Raw genomic sequence first — 23,097 nt, forward strand, 5'->3', positions numbered from 1 at the left:
TCGAATCGATCATGAACGACACATCACTAACTCCCACACATACACACACACACACACACATGCTCACAGTGTTGATTTTGACAGCAAATTTTGTTTTAGTTCAGTCACTGTCTTTTGAATAAAGTTTTAGTTTTAGTCTAGTTTTAGTCGACTAAATATCATACGATTTTTGCCGACTAAATGTACTGTACAGTTGATTTTGTCTTCAAAAAAGTATTTTGGCAGGCCTTGATGCCTTCGTAATGATTGATTTTACATTTGGTTGCGTGCTGAAAATAGCCGATATACAAGCTCACAACGCGTTGCGCTGTGACGCGTTGAGAGCTTGTAGATCTGCTATTTTCATAGCGCAACACCCGAGCGCAACCAAACACAAAATGACTTTTCTTTTAGTTATACTGGATCACACACACACACACACACACACACACACACACACACACACACACACACACACACACACACACACACACACACACACACACACACACACACACACACACACACACACCTGTCAATTTGTGTGTCCCATACATGCAATACACAATGGTGTATTAGTTACATCATTTATGTAATTCATTGGTTATGACATCATTATTAACGTTCCTTACTGTCTAACAGAGACGTACCAATGCCGTCCATCATCGTACTCAATCTGTCCAATGACGGCTACTACCTGCCTCCAGAGGGTGTGGCCAATCAGGAACAGCTGCTCAACTTCCTGAATGGAGTCCTGAACGATACTGTCGAGGTCAGAGGTCATTATCATTATGCAAACATATTAAAATGTATTCATTAGATTAGTAATAACTGCCATACTGCTGACATTTGATATCTGACAAGTTATTTTATGTTGTGTTTCTCAGCTCATGATTATGGTCTTGTTATGGAGTGTCATTTCAATATGTATGGTTTAGAGACAGTCGCAATGAAACAGGAAGCAGAGCTGGAGGTAGCAGAGACTAAAACGTTGAGGTTCTCTAGGAGTAACAAGGATGGATAGGATCAGGAACGAGTACATCAGAGGGACAGCCCATGTAGATGTTGAGATTTTCTAAACATCTAGAGGCCAGACTGAGATAGTTTGGACATGTACAGAGGAGGGATAGAGTGAGCATATAGGTAGAATAATGAAGAACACTTAGGATACTAGCTTATTAATGTTAGCTGTCATGTATAATGTTTTTCTTTTTTTAATTCAGTGTCAAGGGGGGAATGGCGCCATCCAGCGCATCAAGAGGTTGTATAATGGATTCATCGACACCGTTAAAGTAAGTTATAAACTGCAGTGTGTGGTTGGGGTGTCTAGAGTCTTTAAAGATGTGGGGAAATGGCTTTGTTTGGGTCATTTTATTTGAAGTAGTTAGGTATGTCCATATCATGACCACTGATAGCTCTAAAAGTGTGAAAGTCTGTGAGTTTTACTGACACAACAACCATCATGTCATCTCTGTCGGGTGGAAACCTTATGTCCAAAACAATATATAAAAACAAATAAGAATAAAATAGCAAATCTACAAGCTCAAAACACGTCGCTTTGCGCCGCGTTTCGAGCTTGTGGATCTCCTATTTTTGATGTTTTTGTGTGACGCTGTAGTATGATCAAGTAGGGCGTTAATTTACGAAAAAATGAGAGATAAGAGGTTTCTGCCTGACAGCAACAATGTCCTGCATGGAGGGAAGCTCACATCTACTGATGCTCTGGGCTGTCTCAGCGGGTCTTATAGAGCAGTGGTTCTCAACCTGTGGGTCGAGACCCCCAGGGGGGTCCCCACATGATTTTTGGGGGGTCCCCAGGTGACAGTAAAGTGACAATTTAAGGACTTTTAAGACCCTTTTAATGCCAAAAAAAGAAAGTAAATTAAATGAAAAAAGACCACTACTGCATCAAAAGTAATCTACTATAAAAACTGGTCAAACATTGGTCAAATTGTAAAGAAAGATTGTGAAAAATCCAAGTGCTTGTCAGGGTGGGGGGGGGGGGGGGGCCCAGTTCAAATATGATTATTTTGGGGGGTCGAGGCCTGAAAAGATTGAGAACCACTGCTATAGAGCAGTGGTTCTCAACCTTTTCATTTCAAGGCCCCCGTTACTCTGAGAGTGTACGGATGGAACCAAATGGACCATCACTTTGGGAACCACTGGCATATAGACCACTGGTTCCCTAACCTTTTAGCTCAATACCCAAAAGAGAATGTCTCCCCGGGACCCAAACTAGTGAAAATGGCAGATCTTACAAGCTCACAACGCATTCCGCAAATGTATGGAATTTCTTAGATTTTTAGAATTTTTATTCATGAAATTATTTTCAAAAATGTTGCTTTGGGTGGAAATGTTTGAAAATGTTTTTAAAATAATAATTAAAAACAACATATAGGAAACAATACATAAGGGATACTTGTGACCCATAAAAATCGGTCTGTCCTACAGTGACAACAAAAAGTGTTTTACTAGAAGTATCGTTGTATAGAAGGATATATTCCATAATGACCTGTGACCTTTACAATACACACATGTGGTCATTAGTCTTCTTTGTAATTGTTTTTTTGCCTTCCTTCTGGTCCTGCTGGTTAACGAGGGACATTCATTAATCAGCAGTGGTGGAAAAAGTACTCAAATGTTTTACTTAAGTAAAGGTAGCACTACTGCAATGTAGAAGTACTCTGTTACGTAAGTAAAAGTCTGGAATTCAAAATTTACTTGAGTAAAAAGTACAAAGGTATTGGTATCAAAATTTGCTTAAAGTAAAGTAAAAGTACAAAAATGTTTGAATATAGCAGATCTACAAGTTCACAACATGTTGCGATGCGACGCGTTGTGAGCTTGTAGATCGGCTAGTTTCAAATAGCCTATGCATAAAATAGGGCTAAAGTGGTTAATGCATGTTTTATAATGATAATAATTTATATCTCCTAAGTAACTAGTAACTAAAGTTTTCAAATAATTGTAGTGGAGTAAAAGTACAATATTTGCCTTTGAGATGTAGCGGAGTAGAAGTAAAAGTATAGACAATTGGAAATACTCCAGTAAAGTAAAAGTACCTAAAAATTGTACTTAAGTACAGTGCATGCGTACATGTAATTAGTTACTTTACACCACTGTTAATCAATCTTCCTGTCTGTCTGTCTGTCTGTCTCTCCGTCCGTCTCTCCGTCTTTCCTGTTCAGACTATGGTTGAAGCAGCTCCGGTGGCGACCGCTGCGCTGTTCAGTATCCCAACAGGCATCGTCATCCTGGTGGTTCGGATCTGCTTGAAAATCAGGAGGAACCACCGGGAGATGGAGGGCGACGACCAACCCACACCACCCTCATCATCGCCCCCAAAGAGCAGGGGCCAAGCGGGGCCCAGGAGACCAGTTGGAAAGAAGACCGACTAGTTCATTTCCCCCTCATTAACAACAGCAAGAAGATCAGGGGCCAATGACATAAGAAACCAATTACACAGGAAGACTAAGATGAGATGCGATAAGAAAAGAGTACTGTACTGTACAGCAGTGGTTCTCAACCTGTGGTCGGGGGGGGGGGGGGGTCCCAGATGACAGTAAAGTGACAATTTAAGGACTTTAAGACCTTTGTAATACCTAAAATTAAAAAAGAAGAAGAGAAAAAGTCCATTATTGCATCAAAAGTAATCAACAAACTATGCTATAGAAACTGGTCAAACATTGGCCAAATTGTGAAAAAATGATAAGACGAAAGTTTTGAAAGTAGCCGATCTACATGCTGCGAGGCGTTGTGAGCTTGTAGATCTGCTATTTTCACAAAATATCTGTGGAACCGAGTCAAAGAAAATGTAATGCCTCAACTCCTACATTCCAACTGCTTATCGGAGTGGGGGGTCCCCAGTTCAAATATGATTATTTTGGGGAAAAGTTTGAGAACCACTGTCGTGCCGCAGTCAAAGCAATGCCATGAATGTAAAGTCAACGTAAAAGGTCATATAACAAAGCTTTCCTCGTCATATAATATATCATACAAAGTCATTTAATATATCCCTCTATACAACAATACTCCTAGCAAAACACTTTCACTACTCAGTATTTATTTTGCTATATAGGACAGACAGACAGACAGACAGACAGACAGACAGACAGACAGACAGACAGACAGACAGACAGACAGACAGACAGACAGACAGACAGACAGACAGACAGACACGTTTGTCTCCATAGAGTTTGTAGTTTGGTAAATGTGTAATTACCCATCTATAAACAGCAGTGATCAATGTCGAAGTTGAAATCAGTCGTAGTTATCAGGTCTTCTTGATGATTAGGTAACTATCCTACAGCAAGGGTTCCCAAGCTGTTCAGGCTGTTCACCCCCCAAAATAATCATATTTGAACTGGGGACCCCCCCACCCTGACAAGCACTTGGGATTGCATTGCATTTAGCTTGACCCTGTTCCACAGATACATATTGTGAAAATAGCCAAACTATGAGCTTGTGAGCTTGTAGATCGGCTATTTCCCCAAATGTACCTCTTTCTAACGTAATATTTGTCAATTTAGCCAATTCGGTATTAAAAAGGTCTTAAAAGTCATTAAATTGTCACTTTAGCAATGTACAGATACAGTGTATACACTCATACTGTATGTCGGTTTGTTGAGTGAGAAAACAATGTTGCACATCAAGCTAATCATCTAGGGACCCCCCCCAAAATGATTCGGGGGACCCGCTTGGGGGTCCCGACCCCCGGTTTTGGGAACCACTGTTCTACTACAACACACAAAGCCAACATTATTCCAACAGTCTCCCACTTGTATCCGCTGCTCCCCCTGGTGGCCAGTGTTGTAAGAACAGGTGCTCTCCAGGGTGCTGAAGGCCCATGTGACACCTATAGCGTCCATTAACTACACGAAACCTAGCAGCATCCTACTCTGGGGCCAACATTCTGTGAAAATGTAAATGTATTCAAGTACTATACGTTTGATACTTTTACTTTACTTAATATGCTGATTTTGCAATGGTTTAATACTTCTACTTGACTACATCTCAGGCGCAAATGTTGTACTTTTTACTCCACTGCATTTTGTTTTTTACTTGCTCGTACCTTTGTAGACTTAGATTTATTATTAAACATGCATTAACTAACTAGGCCCTATTTCATTATCTGACTATTCAAAAATAATAGCAGATCTACAGTTTTAGTTCTTAGTTATTTATTTTTCTGGTGCCTTGCCACCTAGCATTTTTACACTACGACAAGACCAGTATTTCGTTATAATTTATGCTGATTTATATTGTTTGTACTACTTGTATACATGTCCTAACAAATAAAATCAATCAATCAATACCTTTTTTTACTTTATTTGTACTTTAAGTATATTTTGATACCAATACCTTTGTACTTTTACTCAAGTAAATTTAGATTCCAGACTTTTACTTGTAACAGAGTATATCTAAATTGCAGTATTGATACTTTTACTCAAGCAAGAAATGTGAGTACTTGTACCACCACTGCTATTTACCTTGTTGTTTAATAAGCAGAATAAACATGAACTCTGTTCAATAAACTGTATTGACTAGAGTTCATGTTTACTCAAACCTGTAAGTCACTCTGGATAAGAGTGACTGATAAATGACTATTTGCCATTCTGTTAGTAGGCCTAATGCAGTTGGAAACCTTGTATCTCCATATTTCAACTTTTTGTGCTAAGTTTTTCTTCTGTAAATTACTGCCCTACTTCATCATACAAGAGTACTCAAAAGTAGCGAGAACAGCCGATCTACAAGCTTACGGTGTTGCATCGTAACGCGTTCTGAGCTTGTAGATTGGCTATTTTCACTATTTTAAAATGTTTTAAAAACTATAAAAAAGGAACGGTTTTGGATATACAAGGTTTCCACGTTAGGTTAGGTTTCGTTATGTTTATATTATATTTATATATTATATGTATAATTATTATAATTATTAGTATCAGTGGTAAAGTACATTTACCCAAGTACAGTGTTAAGTACAATTTTGAGGTACTTTTACTTTACCGGAGTATTTCCAATTGTCTTTTTTACTGCTACTCCACTACATCTCAGAGGCAAATATTGTACTTTTACTCCACTACAATTATTTGTAAACTTTAGCTACAAGTTACTTTGCAGATATAAATATATTACATTATAAAACATACATTAACCACTTTAGCCCTATTTTATACCTAGGCTATTTGAAAATAGCAGATCTACACTATTTTTAACATACTTTTACTTTTGGTATTTTAAGTACATTTTGACACCAATACTTTTGTACTTTTAGTCAATTTTGAATTCTGGACTTTTACTTGTAACTGAGTACTTCTACATTGCAGTATCGATACTTTTACTTAAGTAACACATTTGAGTACTTTTTCCACCACTGACTAATGTTATTTTCTTTGTCTCTCTGGGTTTCTACAGCACCCGAGGAAAGCTTTGTTCCTATTTTGCGTCCAGTGCTAACATCCTGTTTAGAGCCCGCCTTCTGTATCCGGAACATTTCTGCAGTTACCTCACGAACAAACATACATACTTCCGTATCCGCTCCAGACCAGTTCCTCACACCACAAAGTGAATCGTTCCCATTCTATTTTAAACACGCAGTTCCGCCCCCTAAAGAACTTTTATTTTGACGAGGGCGGAAGTGGAAGAACATAAAGTTTCCGTTCGGATGCTAATGGTTAGCATGCTAGCGGGCGAAGTGACGTGAAGCGGTGGAGCGTTTGTAGTTCATTTAGGAGACTCGTTGATTAGCTCTAATGTTGTTTATGTTTATGTTCGTCAATTAATCATCTTGAGCGTGACTAGGCGGGAACGCGAACTAACTACGCACTTTTTTTTATAAGAAGATAAAAGGCGCCGCCATGGCTACGGAAGAGCTCTACGAGGTAACTATAAGGGATGCTAAGTTGCTAACTAGTAGATAAACAATTGTTAAGTTGAATTAAAAAGTTGTTGGTGAAGCACGTAACGAGCTGAGAACAAAACGTGGTGATAATGTTTAATACAATACTTTATTTTGCACGAGCCTGGCCACAACATGACGTAATTTGCAGGTGAACATAACGTCATGTTAATGCACTGGGGTTCCCCAACCTGAGGTCCGGGGTCCCTTACTCTGAGACAGTGGTGGAGAAAGTACTCAAATGTTTGACTTAAGTAAAAGTATCAATACTGTAATGTAGAAGTAGTCTGTTACAAGTAAAAGTCCCGAATTCCACATTTTCTTGAGTAAAAGTACAAAAGTATTGGTATCAAAATATACTTAAAGTATCACAAGTAAAGGTATTAAAATGTTTGAAAATAGCCTATGTATAAAATAGGGCTAAAGTGGTTAATTTATGTTTTATAGTGTAATCATTTATATCTGCAAAGTAACTAGTAACTGAAGTTTTCAAATAATTGTAGTGGCGTAAAAGTACAATATTTGCCTCTGAGATGTAGTCCAGTAAAGTAAAAGTACCTCCAAATTGTACTTGTAAGATGTTATATTTAAGTACAGTACTTGAGTAAATGTACTTTGTTACTTTACACCACTGCCCTGAGTGTACAAATGGAACCAAAATGGACCCTTTTACTGGGCTGTAACTCTGAAAGTGTACAAACTAAGGGTCCATATGTTTGTAAACTTTCAGAGTTATAGACCAAATGGACACTTACCCATTTGGCTCCATTTGTAAACTCAGAGTTACAGACCTGTAACGGTCCATTTGGTTCCATTTGTCATAGTTAAATAAACACAGTGATGAAAGATGTTATCAAATGGGGTTCCGTGTTCTAATGCATTTCAAACTGAGGGTCCTCCTCATGCTAGGCAACAGTAATAACAGGTTATAATGAATGAGTGGTTGAAGTTGGATTGAACCTTAACCTACTAGATGTTTGTCTGGTAAACAGCTGTCACATGATGAATATTGGTGGAAGAATGTAAGAAGAATGTGATCACATCTCTAATAGAAGCTGTGTGATCAACCCTTGTTAATCAATGTTGTGATCAATGTGATCAACTGGTCAAACAGTGTGCTGTCCAGTATAGTCAGTAGTCACATGGTATCTGCTGCTCTAGGAAACGTCTTTAAATGGCATGAATAATTTTCCTAAATGTTGTGACTTGTTACATCGCTGCTGTCGCACAGAAAATGATTTATTTAACTTGTTGAGTTTATACGTAAATTAACGCCCTGCTTGATCATACTACAGCGTCACAAAAACATCACAAGTAGCAGATCTGAGCTTGAGCTTGTTGATCTGCTCCTTTTTTTGATATTTTTTAATTTGAATCCTGAAAAGTAACAGTTTTGGACATCTCCACCCGACGACAGACGATATGTAACATTACCTGAGAGTTTGCTAGACTCGCTGAGTTTGAAATCCCTCCGTAAAACTTTTATAGTTTAGCCTTTGATGCCTTTTCCTCCTGATTTTAATCTATCTGCACTGTTTTTTCTACGCAATGAAGCAACCATCTTCATTAAATAGTATTGGTTATTCATGAAGAACAAATAATGTTACACTCATTCAAATTTTCAAAGTGACTGTCTCCACTCGGCAGTTATCGATTGGATTTAACATTAATTAAATGTACTTTTCGGGCAAGTGAGCATGGTAGTACAGGTCAAGTAGAACTTGACCTGTACTGTAGTGCCACTGAGACCATAGTGTCAACCCCTGTTGTGGTGTTGATCATACTTAACCAATTTAGACCTGTTACACCTATACGTTGTTATACCTTTCAAGCTGGGAACGCTGCGTTTCTTTCCGTAAATTAACGCCCTACTTGATCATACTACAGCGTCGCTCAAAAGCATAGAAAGTAGCAGATCTACAAGCTCAAAACCGAGCTTGTAGATCTGCTACTTTGCTATTTTAGAATTTTTAAAAACGTATGTTTTTCCGAAAACTTTGGTAGGCTGGAGGAAGTTTCGGTTGCTTCAGTTAGATAATTCCTGCAGAGATGCAGCTGTCACCACATATCTTTCCCCTGTGGTGTGAAGTTGTCACCTGTCCTTCTTTGTTGAGAGTACAGTGCTGTGACAAACCCCGTCGGCGAACAGCTGACTCATGTAACCTATTTTCAACTGTCCTGCTGTTTAGTCAGCTTTGGGTGTGATGTGGTATAAAGTAGCCATATAAAGAGGACGGCCCAGTTGTTCCTGTGTGTTCACATGTGACTTTGAAAAAGTGCCAGTGTTGATTTTGGCAGCAAACTTTGATTTATCAGTCTTTTGAATACAATTCCATTTACTTTTAGTCATATTTTTGTCATATGAAATGTTTTAGTTTTTGTCTAGTTTTAGTCGACTAAATATCATAAGATTATATTTGACTAAATCTACAGTTGATTTAGTCGACTAAAATGTATTTTGGCGGTGCCTTGATGGCGTCATAATAGCTGATTTTACACTTGGTTGCATGCTGAAAATAGCCGATCTACAAGCCCACAACGTGTTGCAGCGCGACGCGTTGACGAGCTTGACGAGCTTGTTAATCTGCTATTTTCAGAGCACAACACCGGAGCGAAACCAAACATCAAATGACTTGTCTTAGTTCTACTGGATCCCTCACTAACATTTTAGTCTAGTTTGTATTTGTTGACGAAATTGTCAATATATTTAGTCTTAGTCTTAGTCATCGTAGCATAGTTTTTATTTCGTTTTCGTCAGTGAAAAAAGGTAGTCGACAATTTTTCGTCATGGTTTTTGTTGACAAAATCAACACTGGTATATTCTGTAACTGTGGGAAACGTGTTGGGGGGACTCTGGGCTGGCATGCCTGATGAGTTCCAAGGCAAGGGTTAATCAGTGGGTAGCAGGTCATTATTGAGAAATAAACCCAGACAGGGTGATCAGATAGATAGATAGATAGATATATACTTTATTGATCCCGAAGGAAATTCGCTTTGCTCAACGGCTCCAGTGCAATACATTCATACAGAGGCCAATAAAAAAGAAGCATGGTAAACATTTAAAAAACATTACACCAATGGGAATGAATGAATGCAATAATAAAAAACTATCAGTTATAAGCAGTTAAAAGACCTAGGTAAAAGCAGTTAAAAGAGCACAGCTAAAAACAAATAAATATAGATCAGCTGGTCAACCCCCTCCCCCTCCCTCCTCTTTCCCCCAGTGCATCATTATGCAGCCTAATGGCCCTTGGGATAAAAGAGTTCCTGAATCTGTCCGTGCTACACTGCAGTGATCGGAGCCTATTGCTAAAATTGCTCTTCTGTGCATAAAGTGCTGTGTGCAGTGGGTGGCTGGCATCATCAAGAATGGACACTGCCTTGGCCAGGGTCCTCCTCTCTGCCATAGCCACCACTGACTCTAGCTCAGTCCCTATGACCTTGCCGGCCCGCCTAATCAGTCTGTCCAGTCTGACTGTATCTCTCTGTCTGGCATTACCTCCCCAACACACCACAGCATAGAAGACGACGCTGGAAACCACTGACTGGTAAAACATCTGCAGGAGCTTCCTGCAGATGTTAAAAGAGGCCATTCTCCTCAGGAAATACAGCCTGCTCTGACCCTTCTTATAGAGACTGTTCGTGTTTGCTGACCAGTCCAGTTTATGATCAAGCTCTACTCCCAGGAACTTATAGGACTCGACCACCTCAACCTCCACCCCCCCGATGGAAACTGGTTGTGGGGTGGGGCGGGTTCTCCTGAAGTCAATAACGATCTCCTTGGTCTTGGCGATGTTTAGCTGTAGCTTGTTCAGCTGGCTCCAGCCCACAAAGTCCTCTATCACTTTCCTGTACTCCCCCTCCTCCCCCCCTTAATACACCCGACGATGGCTGTGTCGTCGGAGAACTTCTGCAGGTGGCACATCTCCGAGCAGTGTCTGAACTCTGCTGTGTACAGGGTGAAGAGAAGGGGGGCCAGCACAGTCCCCTGTGGGACTCCTGTGCTGCAGATGATAGTGTCGGATGTACAGTCCCTCAACCTGACATATTGTGGTCTGTCGGTGAGGTAGTCCATGATCCAGGACACAAGTTGTGGGTCAACATGCATGCTGGTCAGTTTATCTCGTAATAGGGGGGGCTGTATGGTATTAAAGGCGCTTGAGAAATCGAAAAATAGTATCCTCACCGCACCACTTTCCCTGTCCAGGAATGTGGAGGCCCGATGAAGTAGGTAGAGAATGGCGTCCTCCACCCCCACCCTCTCCCGATATGCAAATTGCAGGGGATCCTGGGCATGTTGCACCTGGGGTCTGATAAAGTGGAGAATCAGCCTCTCCAGAGTCTTCATCAGGTGAGAGGTCAGCGCTACAGGTCTGAAATCATTTAGTTCACCATGGCGCCCCTTCTTAGGCACCGGAACGATGCATGATGTTTTCCACAGTGTGGGAACCTTCCCCAGCCTCAGGCTCATGTTGAAGATGTGCTGAAGAGGGTCTCCAAGCTCAGTGGCACAGGCCTTCAGTAGCCTTGGACACACCTTGTCGGGGCCAGCCGCTTTCCTGGGACGGATTCTCCGCAGCTCTCCTCTGACCTGGTCTGCTGTGATGAGACGGGGGGGTGGGGGGAGGGGGGGTGAACAGTCCATGTTCAGTTTGGGAGGAGAGGGGGGGAGGAGCGGGTGTGGAATTGGGGACTTGATGGGGGGCGGGAGGGACAGGAGGGGGGACAACCCCGGAGTCAAACCGGTTAAAGAAGGTGTTAAATTCATTTGCCCTCTCTCTGCTCCCCTCCACTGCACCCCCATTCCCCTGTTTGAGGCCTGTGATGGTCTTCATGCCTTTCCACACTTCCCTCATGTTGTTCTCCCTCAGCTTCCTCTCCACCTTCCTCCTGTAGATGTCCTTAGCCTTCTTAATACAGTGCCTAAGCTCCTGCTGTGCGCACTTCATCTCCTCCTGGTCCTTGTTTTTGAAAGCCCTCTTTTTCCTGTTCAGAACAGCCTTCACCTCACTGGTTACCCAGGGCTTGTTGTTGTTGGCGAAGCAGCGCACTGTCCTGACCGGAACAACCACATCCAGACAAAAGTTCATGTAGCCCGTCAGGCAGTGTGTTAAGCCCTCAATGTCCTCACTATGTGGATCCTGCAGTACACTCCATTCAGTGGACTCGAAGCAGTCTCTGAGGGACTCCTCCGCTTCTGGGGTCCACTTCCTGAAGGACCGTGTTTTGACGGGCTGCCTTTGAACTAGTGGAATGTACTGGGGCTGTAGATAGACCATGTTGTGGTCGGACTTACCCAATTGGGCGAGGGGGGTGGCCGTGTATGCCTTTTTGATATTAGCATACAGCAGGTCAATAATCCGGTTTTTCCTGGTTGGACAGTCCACAAACTGATGGAAGGCAGTAAGTGTTGAGTCCAGGGTCACGTGATTAAAGTCTCCCGATATGACAATAAAGGAATCTGGGTGCTGTGTCTGTAGCCTAGCAACAGTTGAGTCTAGCGTCTCACACGCTGCCCCTGCGTCAGCCCTCGGGTGGATGTAAACACAGACGCGTTATATTTCGTCACTGCAGATGTTTCCACATCTGTCTGATTGTGGATTCTAGTTGTATGAAAACCAAGCTTCAGTCATTTCTGTTGTTAGCATCACTTTGTATGTCCCTGTCAAATGTAGTCTAGATCATATTCTAAAGCGTTGTATTTGTGGATGGAGTTTGTTGACATCTTAGGTTTAAGTTACACACATAACGTCTTAAGTGACAAATGTTTTGTTGGAGATGATGCCTGTGGTTAGAGGGAGGGATGCATATGTTTGTATGAATAGTTGGAAGTTATGTAATGTGAGAGACTTTACTTGAACATTTCCTTCAAAATTTAAGTGAACCGTGGAAGTAGAAAAGTTTGATAAACCTCTAAACTAAAGGACCATCTTTGGTGATTGACTTCTAATGAAACAAAGATTGTGCTTGGCACACGTTTGCACTTGGGAGAGCCATCCCTAGAAGACGACAAGACTTTGAAGATGTTGTTCCTCTCAGACATAAAAATCACTGTTGGGCTTTGGTCCGAGGTGTGGTTTATTGTGGTAATCAGGTATACACAGCGAGTCCTCTGGGTACAGGTTGTCTGCGGTGAAGGACAGCACCCATGAGGACCTTAACTGTTAATCACCCTGAAGGGGTTTATTTCTCAATAATGACCCACTCCCCGTTGATTATCCCGCTTATTACATTCTTGAGAGCAACGTTTAGCTGTCAAAATCAAGCTTTCAACCAAGCCGTGTAATAATAAAAATGTATAGACCAATCCATGACATGCGCTGGTTCTTCCTCCCATCACATGAGTCACGGAAAGTCAATTAGTTAATATCTGGTCTCGTGGAGAAGATAATTAACAAATGGTCTCGTTACCAGGTGGAGAAGATGGTTATTAAAGATCGTTAATATTAATTTTATTAAATACTTTTAGTCAAAAATTTAAACAAGCATGGAGTACAGTAAAACATTTAGACTAAAAGGATAGCACAAAAAAGTCCTGGGGATCCATTTTCCATTGTGGTCCTATGTATTCAATTCATCAATAGAGCATTAATTAGAAAAGTGCTCCTCGGAGCACAGGTCTCCTCCAGGTCAAGTGGGTTATTGTGGGCCAGCAATGTTCAGAATGCGCCAAATAGCATGGAATATGAAACATTTGACAGATCCTTCTTGATCACATGACTATAGAGATAACGTGTACCGATTTGTGTGATGTTTGGACCAAAATCAAAATATTTGTTTAGCAAAAATCGGCCTCCTGGTGGCGCTATAACTGGACAATGTTAAGGGTGGCCTTTCTTCCTCGGCCTAGCGGAAATGTCAAACACGAATGTGTGTGCAAAGTCTCACGGCAATCGAACGCTGCATTTTGTTCAGAAAGAGCCCGTCCTTCAATCTTTAGATGCCAATCAAGGTGGAATATGAAAAACCTGACAGATTTGTGTGGACCACATTACAATGATGTGTTCTGATTTGCACAATATTTTGACAAAATCTGTAATATCATTTGTTTTTTTTCGCAATGCTATAAATTTTTCGTGGTGCTATAAAAGGCTGATGTGAAAAATGCAGGGCAGAGGTTTTTCCTTGGCCTCTAGGAGTCCGCGTTCAGTTTCACACCGATCGTTGAATCGAACACAACTTTTCTTTTTTTTGGCCAATGGCATTGACGACTCGACTCAAGGAATGCGAGTCGACGCCAGGCTCCTCGCCCGTCGCGTCGACTTTTAGGGGACAGCCCTAGGCACAACCTCACATACAGTATGAAATTATTTGACAACAATCAACCATGAATGATTAGGAAAACTACCAACACCAGAGCTCACAGCTGTGTGTCTGCTGTAGAAAAGCCACTGGAAAAAAAAATCTCTATATATATATATATATTGTTTAATATTTTTTTCCGAATAATCGACTTTAATGTACAGTGGTCGAATAGTGGTTTGATAGTTGAATATTCGAATACTCGTGTCCTAGTGGACGGACGGACAGACGGGGTCAGAACACTTAAGGGGACTTAAAGGGGAATACCACTCATTTTCAACATTGAACTATGTCTTTAATAATACTTTTCTTCTTATTTCCACACAACAGCTCTAAGGTGTATTAAAGACATAGTTAAATGTTGAAAATGAGTGGTATTCCCCTTTAATGATGTTAACGTTGTTACCAGGTGGAGAAGATTGTTTGAAAAGATTGTTAATATTAATTAATTTTAACGTTACCAGGTGGAGAAGATCGTTAATAAGCAGTTAACATCGTTAATATCAAATAATGTTAATGTCGTTACCAGGTGGGGAAGATCGTTAATAAAACAGTTAACACCGTTAATATCGAATAACGTTAATGTCGTTACCAGGTGGAGAAGATCGTGGACAGGCGGAGGAACAAGAAGGGCAAGATGGAGTACCTGGTGCGTTGGCGTGGCTACGGACACGAGGAGGACACGTGGGAGCCGGAGGGGCACCTGTCCAGCTGCATGGTGTTCATCCACCAGTTCAACACCTCCTCCCTACTGCGCTCCACCCGAAGCTCCAACACCATCACCACCATCCAGGTACGTAAATGAGACCGTTCGAGCAGTGGTTCTCAAACTTTTTCATGTCAAGGACCCCCAAAATTATATGTATTTGGCTGCGGACCCCCATCTCAAAATATTTAGTTCCAGGGACCACCCCAGAAGCAAAGATTTGAGTTACAAATGTTTGCTTTAAAAATATATATATTCAAAGAATTGCAAAAATGTTCAAGATTTTTCAAAAATAGGAGATCTACAAGCTCTTGTAGATGTGCTATTTTTGAATCGCCAAAGTATGAAATATGGATAAAGGGTTTAAACGATTGTGACGCTTTATTAACACATTTAGCTGGGGACCCCCTGTTACCCCCCCACCCAAGAACCCCTGGGGGTCCCCGGACCCCACTTTGAGAACCAGTGTGTTAAAGGGGAATTTTGGACCACGGTTTTCTTACCTTTTCTATGATGTTATGATATCTTAGGATGAATGGTACAGTAGAAAACTCCATCCCGGGTTTAAGCTGTGGCGGACCCGGGATGGAGTTATGACATTTTTCTACTGTATCATTCATCCTAAGATATCATAACGTCATAGAAAAGGTAAGAAAACCATGGTCCAAAATTCCCCTTTAAGGAACCGGAATTGTTAGAATCCTAGTTAGGGCTGTCATGATTCCAGGTAGGGCAGTCACGCTCTTACAAATTTAAGTTGACGATTAATTGTCGTTCAAATAATTGCGATTTAATTGTGTTTTAGGCATTGAACTCTTACATATGAATAAAAATGTAAATTTTGCCTTTTAGGCTTCGTAATCACAAACAAATTATTGTGCAGATATGACAAATAACTTAAATATACAAAGACATTTCCGATATATTTAATATTTCTTTACTTTAAAAAATATGTTAAAAAAAATACAATGTTTCTGTTTTTTTATATTTGAAAATTTTCAACATGGAAACGATAATGCATAAATAATTGCGATTAAACGATTATGTAATAATTGTGACAGGCCTACATCCAGGTACTTATGAGAGAAACCAGCACCTTACTGCTCCACACACTTTTGTTTTCAAAGCCTACGCAAAAAAGTGGAGAGTCCTGGGGTTCCCAAGAAGGCACAAATCCGATGTGAAACAGACTAGGAGGGAGACCAGTGTAAAATACAAAAAATAGTTTTATGCCTTCAAATACGTACTATTCCTTTACGTTTATCTAGCCACTTGAACACAAAAATGGTTTAAAAACAGGCAGACTACTTGGCAACGCATTTCTTCCTCAGGCTGCCTTAGTAAGTGATATTGTCTTACAGCTCACAAAGCCTAAAAGGCAAACGGAATTTTTCATTTATATGTTCCAAACGTTCAAAGCCGAAAAAAAAGACAAGAAAATAATGAATCGCAGTTATTTGAATGACAATTAATGCTCAAACATCCTTCCATGGTGGTGACAGCCATACATGCAGGAGCCCAGCAGTCCAGGAAGCAACGCCAGAAAACAAGTCGTCTCCTCCAGATCGTCTGCTGCTCTTCTGCCCGATGTTCCCACGGAGCACACGGAGCTGAGAGCCTCCAGGTCGTCTGCTGCTCTTCTACCCGATGTTCACACTGACCACACGGAGCTGAGAGTCTCCAGGTCGTCTGCTGCTCTTTTGCCCGATGTTCACACGGAGCACACGGAGCTGAGAGCCTCCAGATCTTCTGCTGCTCTTCAGCACGACGTCCACAGTGACCAGAGAGCCTCCAGACCTTCTGCCGACGTCCACACTGACCAGCGAGTTCCTCTCAAACCTCCAGCATCTCCTCGCATCACCCCTGCAGACACTAAAACTACAGAGATGACTCCAGGTAATCAACGCAATCGATACACAAAGTACCACTACTCAACACTTTACTAAGAAGTAATAGGTATTCAACATTACGGTAATCAATAAAAACTCAACTCAAAACTATTTTTTTCGGTCGATTATTATTCCCCTTCAATAATGTCAATTGTATGTTATATCATTGTTATCATTGATTAGTCACCTTTTCAACGAGGTATAACTTGTAAGGATCGTGGAATGAGCAACACATTGCTAAAATCCCCCAATATGCTTCAGTTGGTATTCTCTCTCGTTGTGAGCGACATTAGCACAAGTCACAGGTGTGTGACTGGCACCCGAGCATGGGTCCTGCAACTTTGACAGAGACTTGTCTGTGGTACCGGAATGCAAAACTTGCCTATACATCTGGATGAAAGCCTATGGTTCCTCAGTGAAGAAAGGGGGAGAAACCGGTCTCCTGGGGGTGTTGTATTCCTGGGACGGCCTCTTTGCGGTCTGTCTTTGATTTCACCAGTCTCACAGAACTTGGTCCAAAGTTTGGAAATGGTACCAGGGCTGACACCAAATAATGCTGCCACTCTGCGTAACGGAACACCAGCTTCCACTCCCCCTGCACGGGCCTTATCCTGAAGGGACAAATTTGGCATCTTTCCATGGGGCTAGTGTTGCTGCTTGGAACAAACTCATCAAAGTTGCAGGACACATGCTTAGGTGCGAGTCACACACCTGTGACTGGCAGGTCGCTCAAAACAAGAACGAATACCAACAGAAGCATACTGGGGAATTTTGGCAAATTCTTTGGGGGCGCTACCCACACGTTTAGCTGTGTTGCTCATTCCACAATTGCACGATCGTTGCATCCTAATCCTAAATTATACCTTGTAAAAGTGACTAATCAACGATAACAATGATATAAAATACAATGCCAATAATTATCATTGAAGGGGAGAAATAATTGACAGAGTTTTTTTTTTTTTTTAGTTTATTATCATAAGGGCTAGACATTTTTCGAGACACATTAATACAACTCAATCAACCAGTTGATTGATAGATTATCCATCGATCAATCAGGCAGTAGTAATACATACATAGGTGCCTATGTACAGTACTTTACAAAGTAAAGTAGTAGTACTAACACATAGCGTTGCTGTTGGTCACTTAAAGCGGCACCTTTGTTTTAATCAATAACATTTAATTTCGCATGGTAGAGTATGTTAATACAATATAACTTATACCATTGGGGTGGTTGTATTTTGTCTCCCTGCTCTTCTATTGAGACCGAGAGAGTTTGTCAAAGGTCATGTCTCACCTAGACCAGGGGATCTCAAACTTTTTTGCCCAGGTACCCCTTGGAGGGGAGACTTTTTTCCAGGTGCTCCATCCTCGCAGCACCGATAAGCATATACTTACAACCACATGTGTACATTTAGATGCCATTGGAACTATTTATATTAAACAACGTTTCAATCAAAATCTTTCAGACCCATTTCATAGCCATAGACAGAAACCACTACTACTATATAGTAATTTTATTAAGATTGCTTTTGTGCAAAACCTGACAGCACACTTTTCAAGTAACTGATCTTAATGGTTCAGACTTCAGAATAGTCATAATAAAAACATCATGTAAAATGACCAGTCTAAATGTGACTTTTAGTAGGTGCTTCAATTTAAAAATAATAAATGTATCGTTAGGGATATTCGATATTGACTTTTATGCCAATATCCGATATTCCGATATTGTCCAACTCTTAATTTCCGATTCCGATATCAACCGATACCGACATATGCGGTACCATATCTTTTCATCAAAAGTCAACTAATTGTCAGGTTCAGGTAACAACATCACATATCTAATAAAATAAAATAGTTATAATATCAATGTAATATCTAATAAATATCTAATACATCTAATATGGGTATTAGGTTTTCAATGAAGTGAGTTCCGGGACTCACTGGTGGTCATTTGAATGAGTCCCACTAATCTTAGATTAGATGTTGGCCTATTTGACAGTGCAAAAGCATAATTGCCTCTGATGCCTATAACATTAACGAGCGTCAACGAGCAGGAAACAGACGCACACACCTGCCTTCTGCAATGCTCTAATTTGAAAGTCTAATTTCTCTGCAAAAGCCTTTGAATATGATGGAATATGATTAAGGATTACTGTGATTATTGTAAGCTCACATTTCATATCACACACACCATTACAGTAAGAACTTATGCAACTTTCACTAGCCCCCCCCATAAAAAAAATGATACAAAAATATTTTTAATCAAAAAATATTTTTAATCAAAAAAAACGTTATTTTTTTTTGTATCTGTGAAATATTTCGTGGACCCCCTGGCTATGCGTCCGCGGACCCCACTTTGAGAACCGTGGACCTAGACACAGAATCTGACAAAAAAAAAGATTCAATTTATCCCCCGACCAACAGGCAGGCTCTATTAGCTCAATGGTAAATATTTCAGCACTTGCGCAGGAAACAGGGTTCAAATCCGGGGTAGAAGAGGAAAGTTGCAGCTTTAATCACTTTCACTATTTTTGCTACTTTTGTGACACTGTAGAATGACAGAGTATGGCATTAATTTACGAAAAACTAAGCAAGTTCAAATATGGATGTATGATATGTAGGACGCAGACCCCCAACTGTAAAGATTTTGTGCCCAGAAGAGAACATTTTTTTCAAAGAGAAAAGAGCGAGGGAGCAAAATAGCAGATGTACAAGCTTACTTTGTGAGCTTGTACATCTGCTATTTGCTTGAACATCTGCTATTTGCTTGAACATCTGCTATCTTTGAACAGCCAAAGTATTAAATACGGACAAAGTGGTTAAAATGATTGTGACGCTATCCCCCCCAAGGACCCCTGGGGGGTCCCTGGACCACAACTTTGAGAACCACTGACTTAGATTATAATAAGTGTGTTTGTCCTGTTTTTTCAGGTAAACCACAGTTCAGCACAGCGGTGCCCTTTGCTGCCAGCACTGCGTCCCGCCGCAGCGTGGATCTGGCCAGGAGCGGGATCAAGATCCTGGTTCCCAAGAGTCCCATGAACAACAGCCGCCCCGACGCCGAGGGCTCTCCCAGCGAGGCGGGGGGGCAGGGCGACCACCTGGAGCCCCCGGAGGTGGCGCTGTTGGAGAAACCGCCGCCCACCACCCCCACGCCCATGTCCCCCCTGGCTCCTGGAGAGAAGAGGGCCTTGCCCCAAGGTTATTATAGTTCAGAAATGTTCTTCTTATTATTCTTGTTTGTTTTGACTTTTTGTTTTCATTAGGCTCTATGCACAGCAGCCATTTTGGAAAGAAATTGGGCCTCTTCCTTACTTCCTTCACAGGTCTTACCAATTATACCAATTAAAGGTCATTTCAGACGGAAAGCGGCCGACGCTGATCCGAGCGGTAACGCCCGCGTCCACCGCTCCCCATCTGTTAAGACCTTAAAGGCTCTGTTCCATTTAGTGTAGCGCAGTTGTTCTCAAACTTTTTAATTTCAAGGACCCCCATAACTCTTGACAGTGTACAAATGGAACCAAATGGACTCATTGCGGGTCCATTTGGTTCCATTTGTACACTCTTAGAGCTACACACCCGTAAGGGGCCACCTGGACCACACCCTGAGACCCACTGGTGTAGCCGAGTGTTTCCAGTGAGCCAACATGCACGATATCAGCACCCTGACTCTGTTTGACCAGAATGGAACAGAGCCTTTATTAGTATCAGAAGAGATCAACGCTGGAGCAACACGGACATTTTAAGCCTTTTATTATTTAGGTGCAAGTATACAGAGTGACTGAGTTTTGGTCTTTTGACCTTCCTCAGAGTCATCATTTTCCTCTGAGGAAGGTCGAAAGACCGAAACGTCAGTATACTTTCACCTAAATAATAAAAGGCTTAAAATGTCCAGCGTTGATCTCTTCTGCATCTGTTGTCCCCACCCCTGTGACGCACCGGACTGGCTGTTTAAGGCTGAGGCGCACAGGTAGAATCCCTTTGTCCTTTTATTAGTATATTTGGTAACACCTGTGAAGCAAGTAAGGAAGAGGTCCAATTCCTTTCCAATATGGCTGCTGTGCATAGAGCCGTTAAGTTTTGATTAGTTTAGATTAGCGGGTTTTCGTGTTTAGTTTTGTAAAAGGCTTAGTGTTACTTTCAGTTTTTTATTGTGATGTGGGGTATTTGAAAAAATAGTAAAAATAGCCGATCTACAAGCTCACAACGTGTCGATGTGACTTATGATTGAGAGCTTGTGTATATATATATACTATTTTTTTTTAATGATTTTTGAAATTGATAAAGACATTTTCTCTATGATTTTAGTTAGTTTTAGGTAGTTTTGTGAAGACAATAACCGTTATTAGTATACATTTGTTTTGGAAAGCCTAGTTTTTGTTTTCAATTCTAGTTTTAGTCATTTCGTTAGTGTAGTTAACCACAACTTAAGTATAAATTATAACCCTGCCCCGCCCACAGCGATGTCACTGGGCCCCGGAGAGAAGAGGGCTCGCATGGGGATCAGGCCCCGCCCACACAGCCAGATGAGCCTGCACACACCTCTACAAGTTCCCATCACACCGGCCGCCATGCGTACGCTCAACGACACCGGTGAGAACACACATGACATCACACATGCTCCATATCGTAATGAATTATAACATGTGATAGTCTGTGTTTGTTGTTCTTATCTGTGATAATGTAGCCATCAATCCTCAGGACCATATCTGTACTATGTTTGGTTGTGTCCAGGTGGTTAACCCATTAAAACCGGGAACGCATCTGTGTAAACCATTATTTTACTTTGGCTATTCAAAAATAGCAGATCTACAAGCTCATAGCTCGGCACCGCTATGAGCTTGTAGATCTGCTATTTTTGAAAAATCTTGAAAATGTGTGCAAATCTTTGAATATATACAGTGATGTTGCTAGGTTTTCAATGTAATGGGTCCCGGGACCCACAGGTGGTCATTCAAATGGGTCCCAGAAACATGGGTCCCCAATTACACGTCCCCCCCCCCCCCTTCTATCGTTTTCTTTGATCTCCAATCTCCATATCTTCTATGTGTGTGTGACTGTGTACATTATATCCTAATGCAGTGGATCTCAATCTTTTCAGGCAGCGACCCCCCAAAATAATCATATTTGAACTGGGGACCCCCCACCCTGAGAAGCGCTTGGAATTAGGAGTTGAGGCATTTAATTTAGTTAACTCAGTTCCACAGATACATAGTCAAAATAGCAGATCTACAAGGTCGTTTTTTTTATTTTTTATCTACAAGCTCACAACGCCTTGCTTGTAGATCGCCTCTTTCTTATATTATTTCACAATTTTGACCGTATTTATAGTATAGTTTGTTGATTAGTTTGGATGCAGTAATAGTCTTTTTTCTTTTCTTTCTTGAGGTATTAAAAATATCTTAAAAGTCCTTAAATTGTGACTTCACTGTCATCTGGGGACCCCCCCCCCCCCCCCCCAAATCATGTGGGGAGCCCTGGGGGTCCTGACCCACAGGTTGAGAACCACTGTCCTAATGTACATTCTATTTTGCTACTTGTTGTAGTCACAAACTCAGAATACAGGGTACAAACTACAATATAAAGTTCATAATAATAATATGAAAAAGATAATGTACACTTCATAGGAGCAGAGATAGATAGGAACTAAAGAACAACAACACTTTGTGGAAGAGAATGTAAACGGAGCAGAGATATTTGTTTAAGAAAAGTAGATGTTTGCGGCAGTATTTATTGCTCTGGTGTTTTCTTCTTAAAAAGTGGGATTCCCTTCAAATGATTTATGCTTGTGTCGCACCGAAAATAACGATACTGAAAACGACGTGTCGCGCGTCGGTGTTTCGGCTCGCGGGTCACTTTGCTGCTCGCGGTTTGGTGTGCGCTCGCGGGTCGCTTTGGTGCGCGGCTCGCGGCTCACTTTGCTGCGCGGCTCGGTTTGGTGCACGGCTCGCGGTTCGGTTTGGTGCGCGGCTTGCGGCTCACTTTGGGCGCGGCTCGGTGTGGTGCACGGCTGCGTGGCTTGGTTTGGAGCACGGCTGCGTGGCTAGCGGCTCGCTTTGGTTGTATGCGTCCCGTGGACGCTGTGATGGTTGGTTTAATGCGTCCTTTATTAAAAATGTGCGTCAGAGACGCAGGACGCAGGGCTAGCAGCATCTCTGTATATATATATTTAGCGAACATTTTAACTCAAATCGTTGCTTCTGGGGGGTCCCTGGAACAACATATTTTGAGATAGGGGTCCTTGGTCAAATACATATAATTTTGGGGGTCCTTGACATGAAAAAGCCACTGATATAGAAACACAAGCTTTTTCAAAAAAACTGTTT

The 23,097-nt window shown here is 41.4% G+C and overlaps 1 protein-coding gene across 3 annotated transcripts in view; it reads left to right on the top strand.

Annotated features, from left to right (window-relative positions):
* Window positions 1-6,650: 6,650 nt before the first annotated feature.
* Window positions 6,651-23,097, top strand: part of cdyl (chromodomain protein, Y-like) — a 39,219-nt gene continuing 22,772 nt past the window's right edge. For all 3 annotated transcript variants that reach the window (XR_013933946.1, XM_080441028.1, XM_080441027.1), the window contains exons 1-5: window positions 6,651-6,857; window positions 14,772-14,969; window positions 16,385-16,778; window positions 19,703-19,972; window positions 21,233-21,364. Coding sequence is in view for 2 of the 3 variants with exons in the window: in XM_080441028.1 (XP_080297154.1) it covers window positions 6,834-6,857; window positions 14,772-14,969; window positions 16,385-16,778; window positions 19,703-19,972; window positions 21,233-21,364 (1,018 nt within the window). In the remaining variant the exon portion in view is untranslated. The remainder of the gene's footprint in view (window positions 6,858-14,771; window positions 14,970-16,384; window positions 16,779-19,702; window positions 19,973-21,232; window positions 21,365-23,097) is intronic.

The sequence above is a fragment of the Gymnoscopelus braueri genome, assembly GCF_963280865.1.
Source record: "Gymnoscopelus braueri genome assembly, chromosome: 10".
NCBI classification, from domain to species: Eukaryota; Metazoa; Chordata; class Actinopteri; order Myctophiformes; family Myctophidae; genus Gymnoscopelus; species Gymnoscopelus braueri.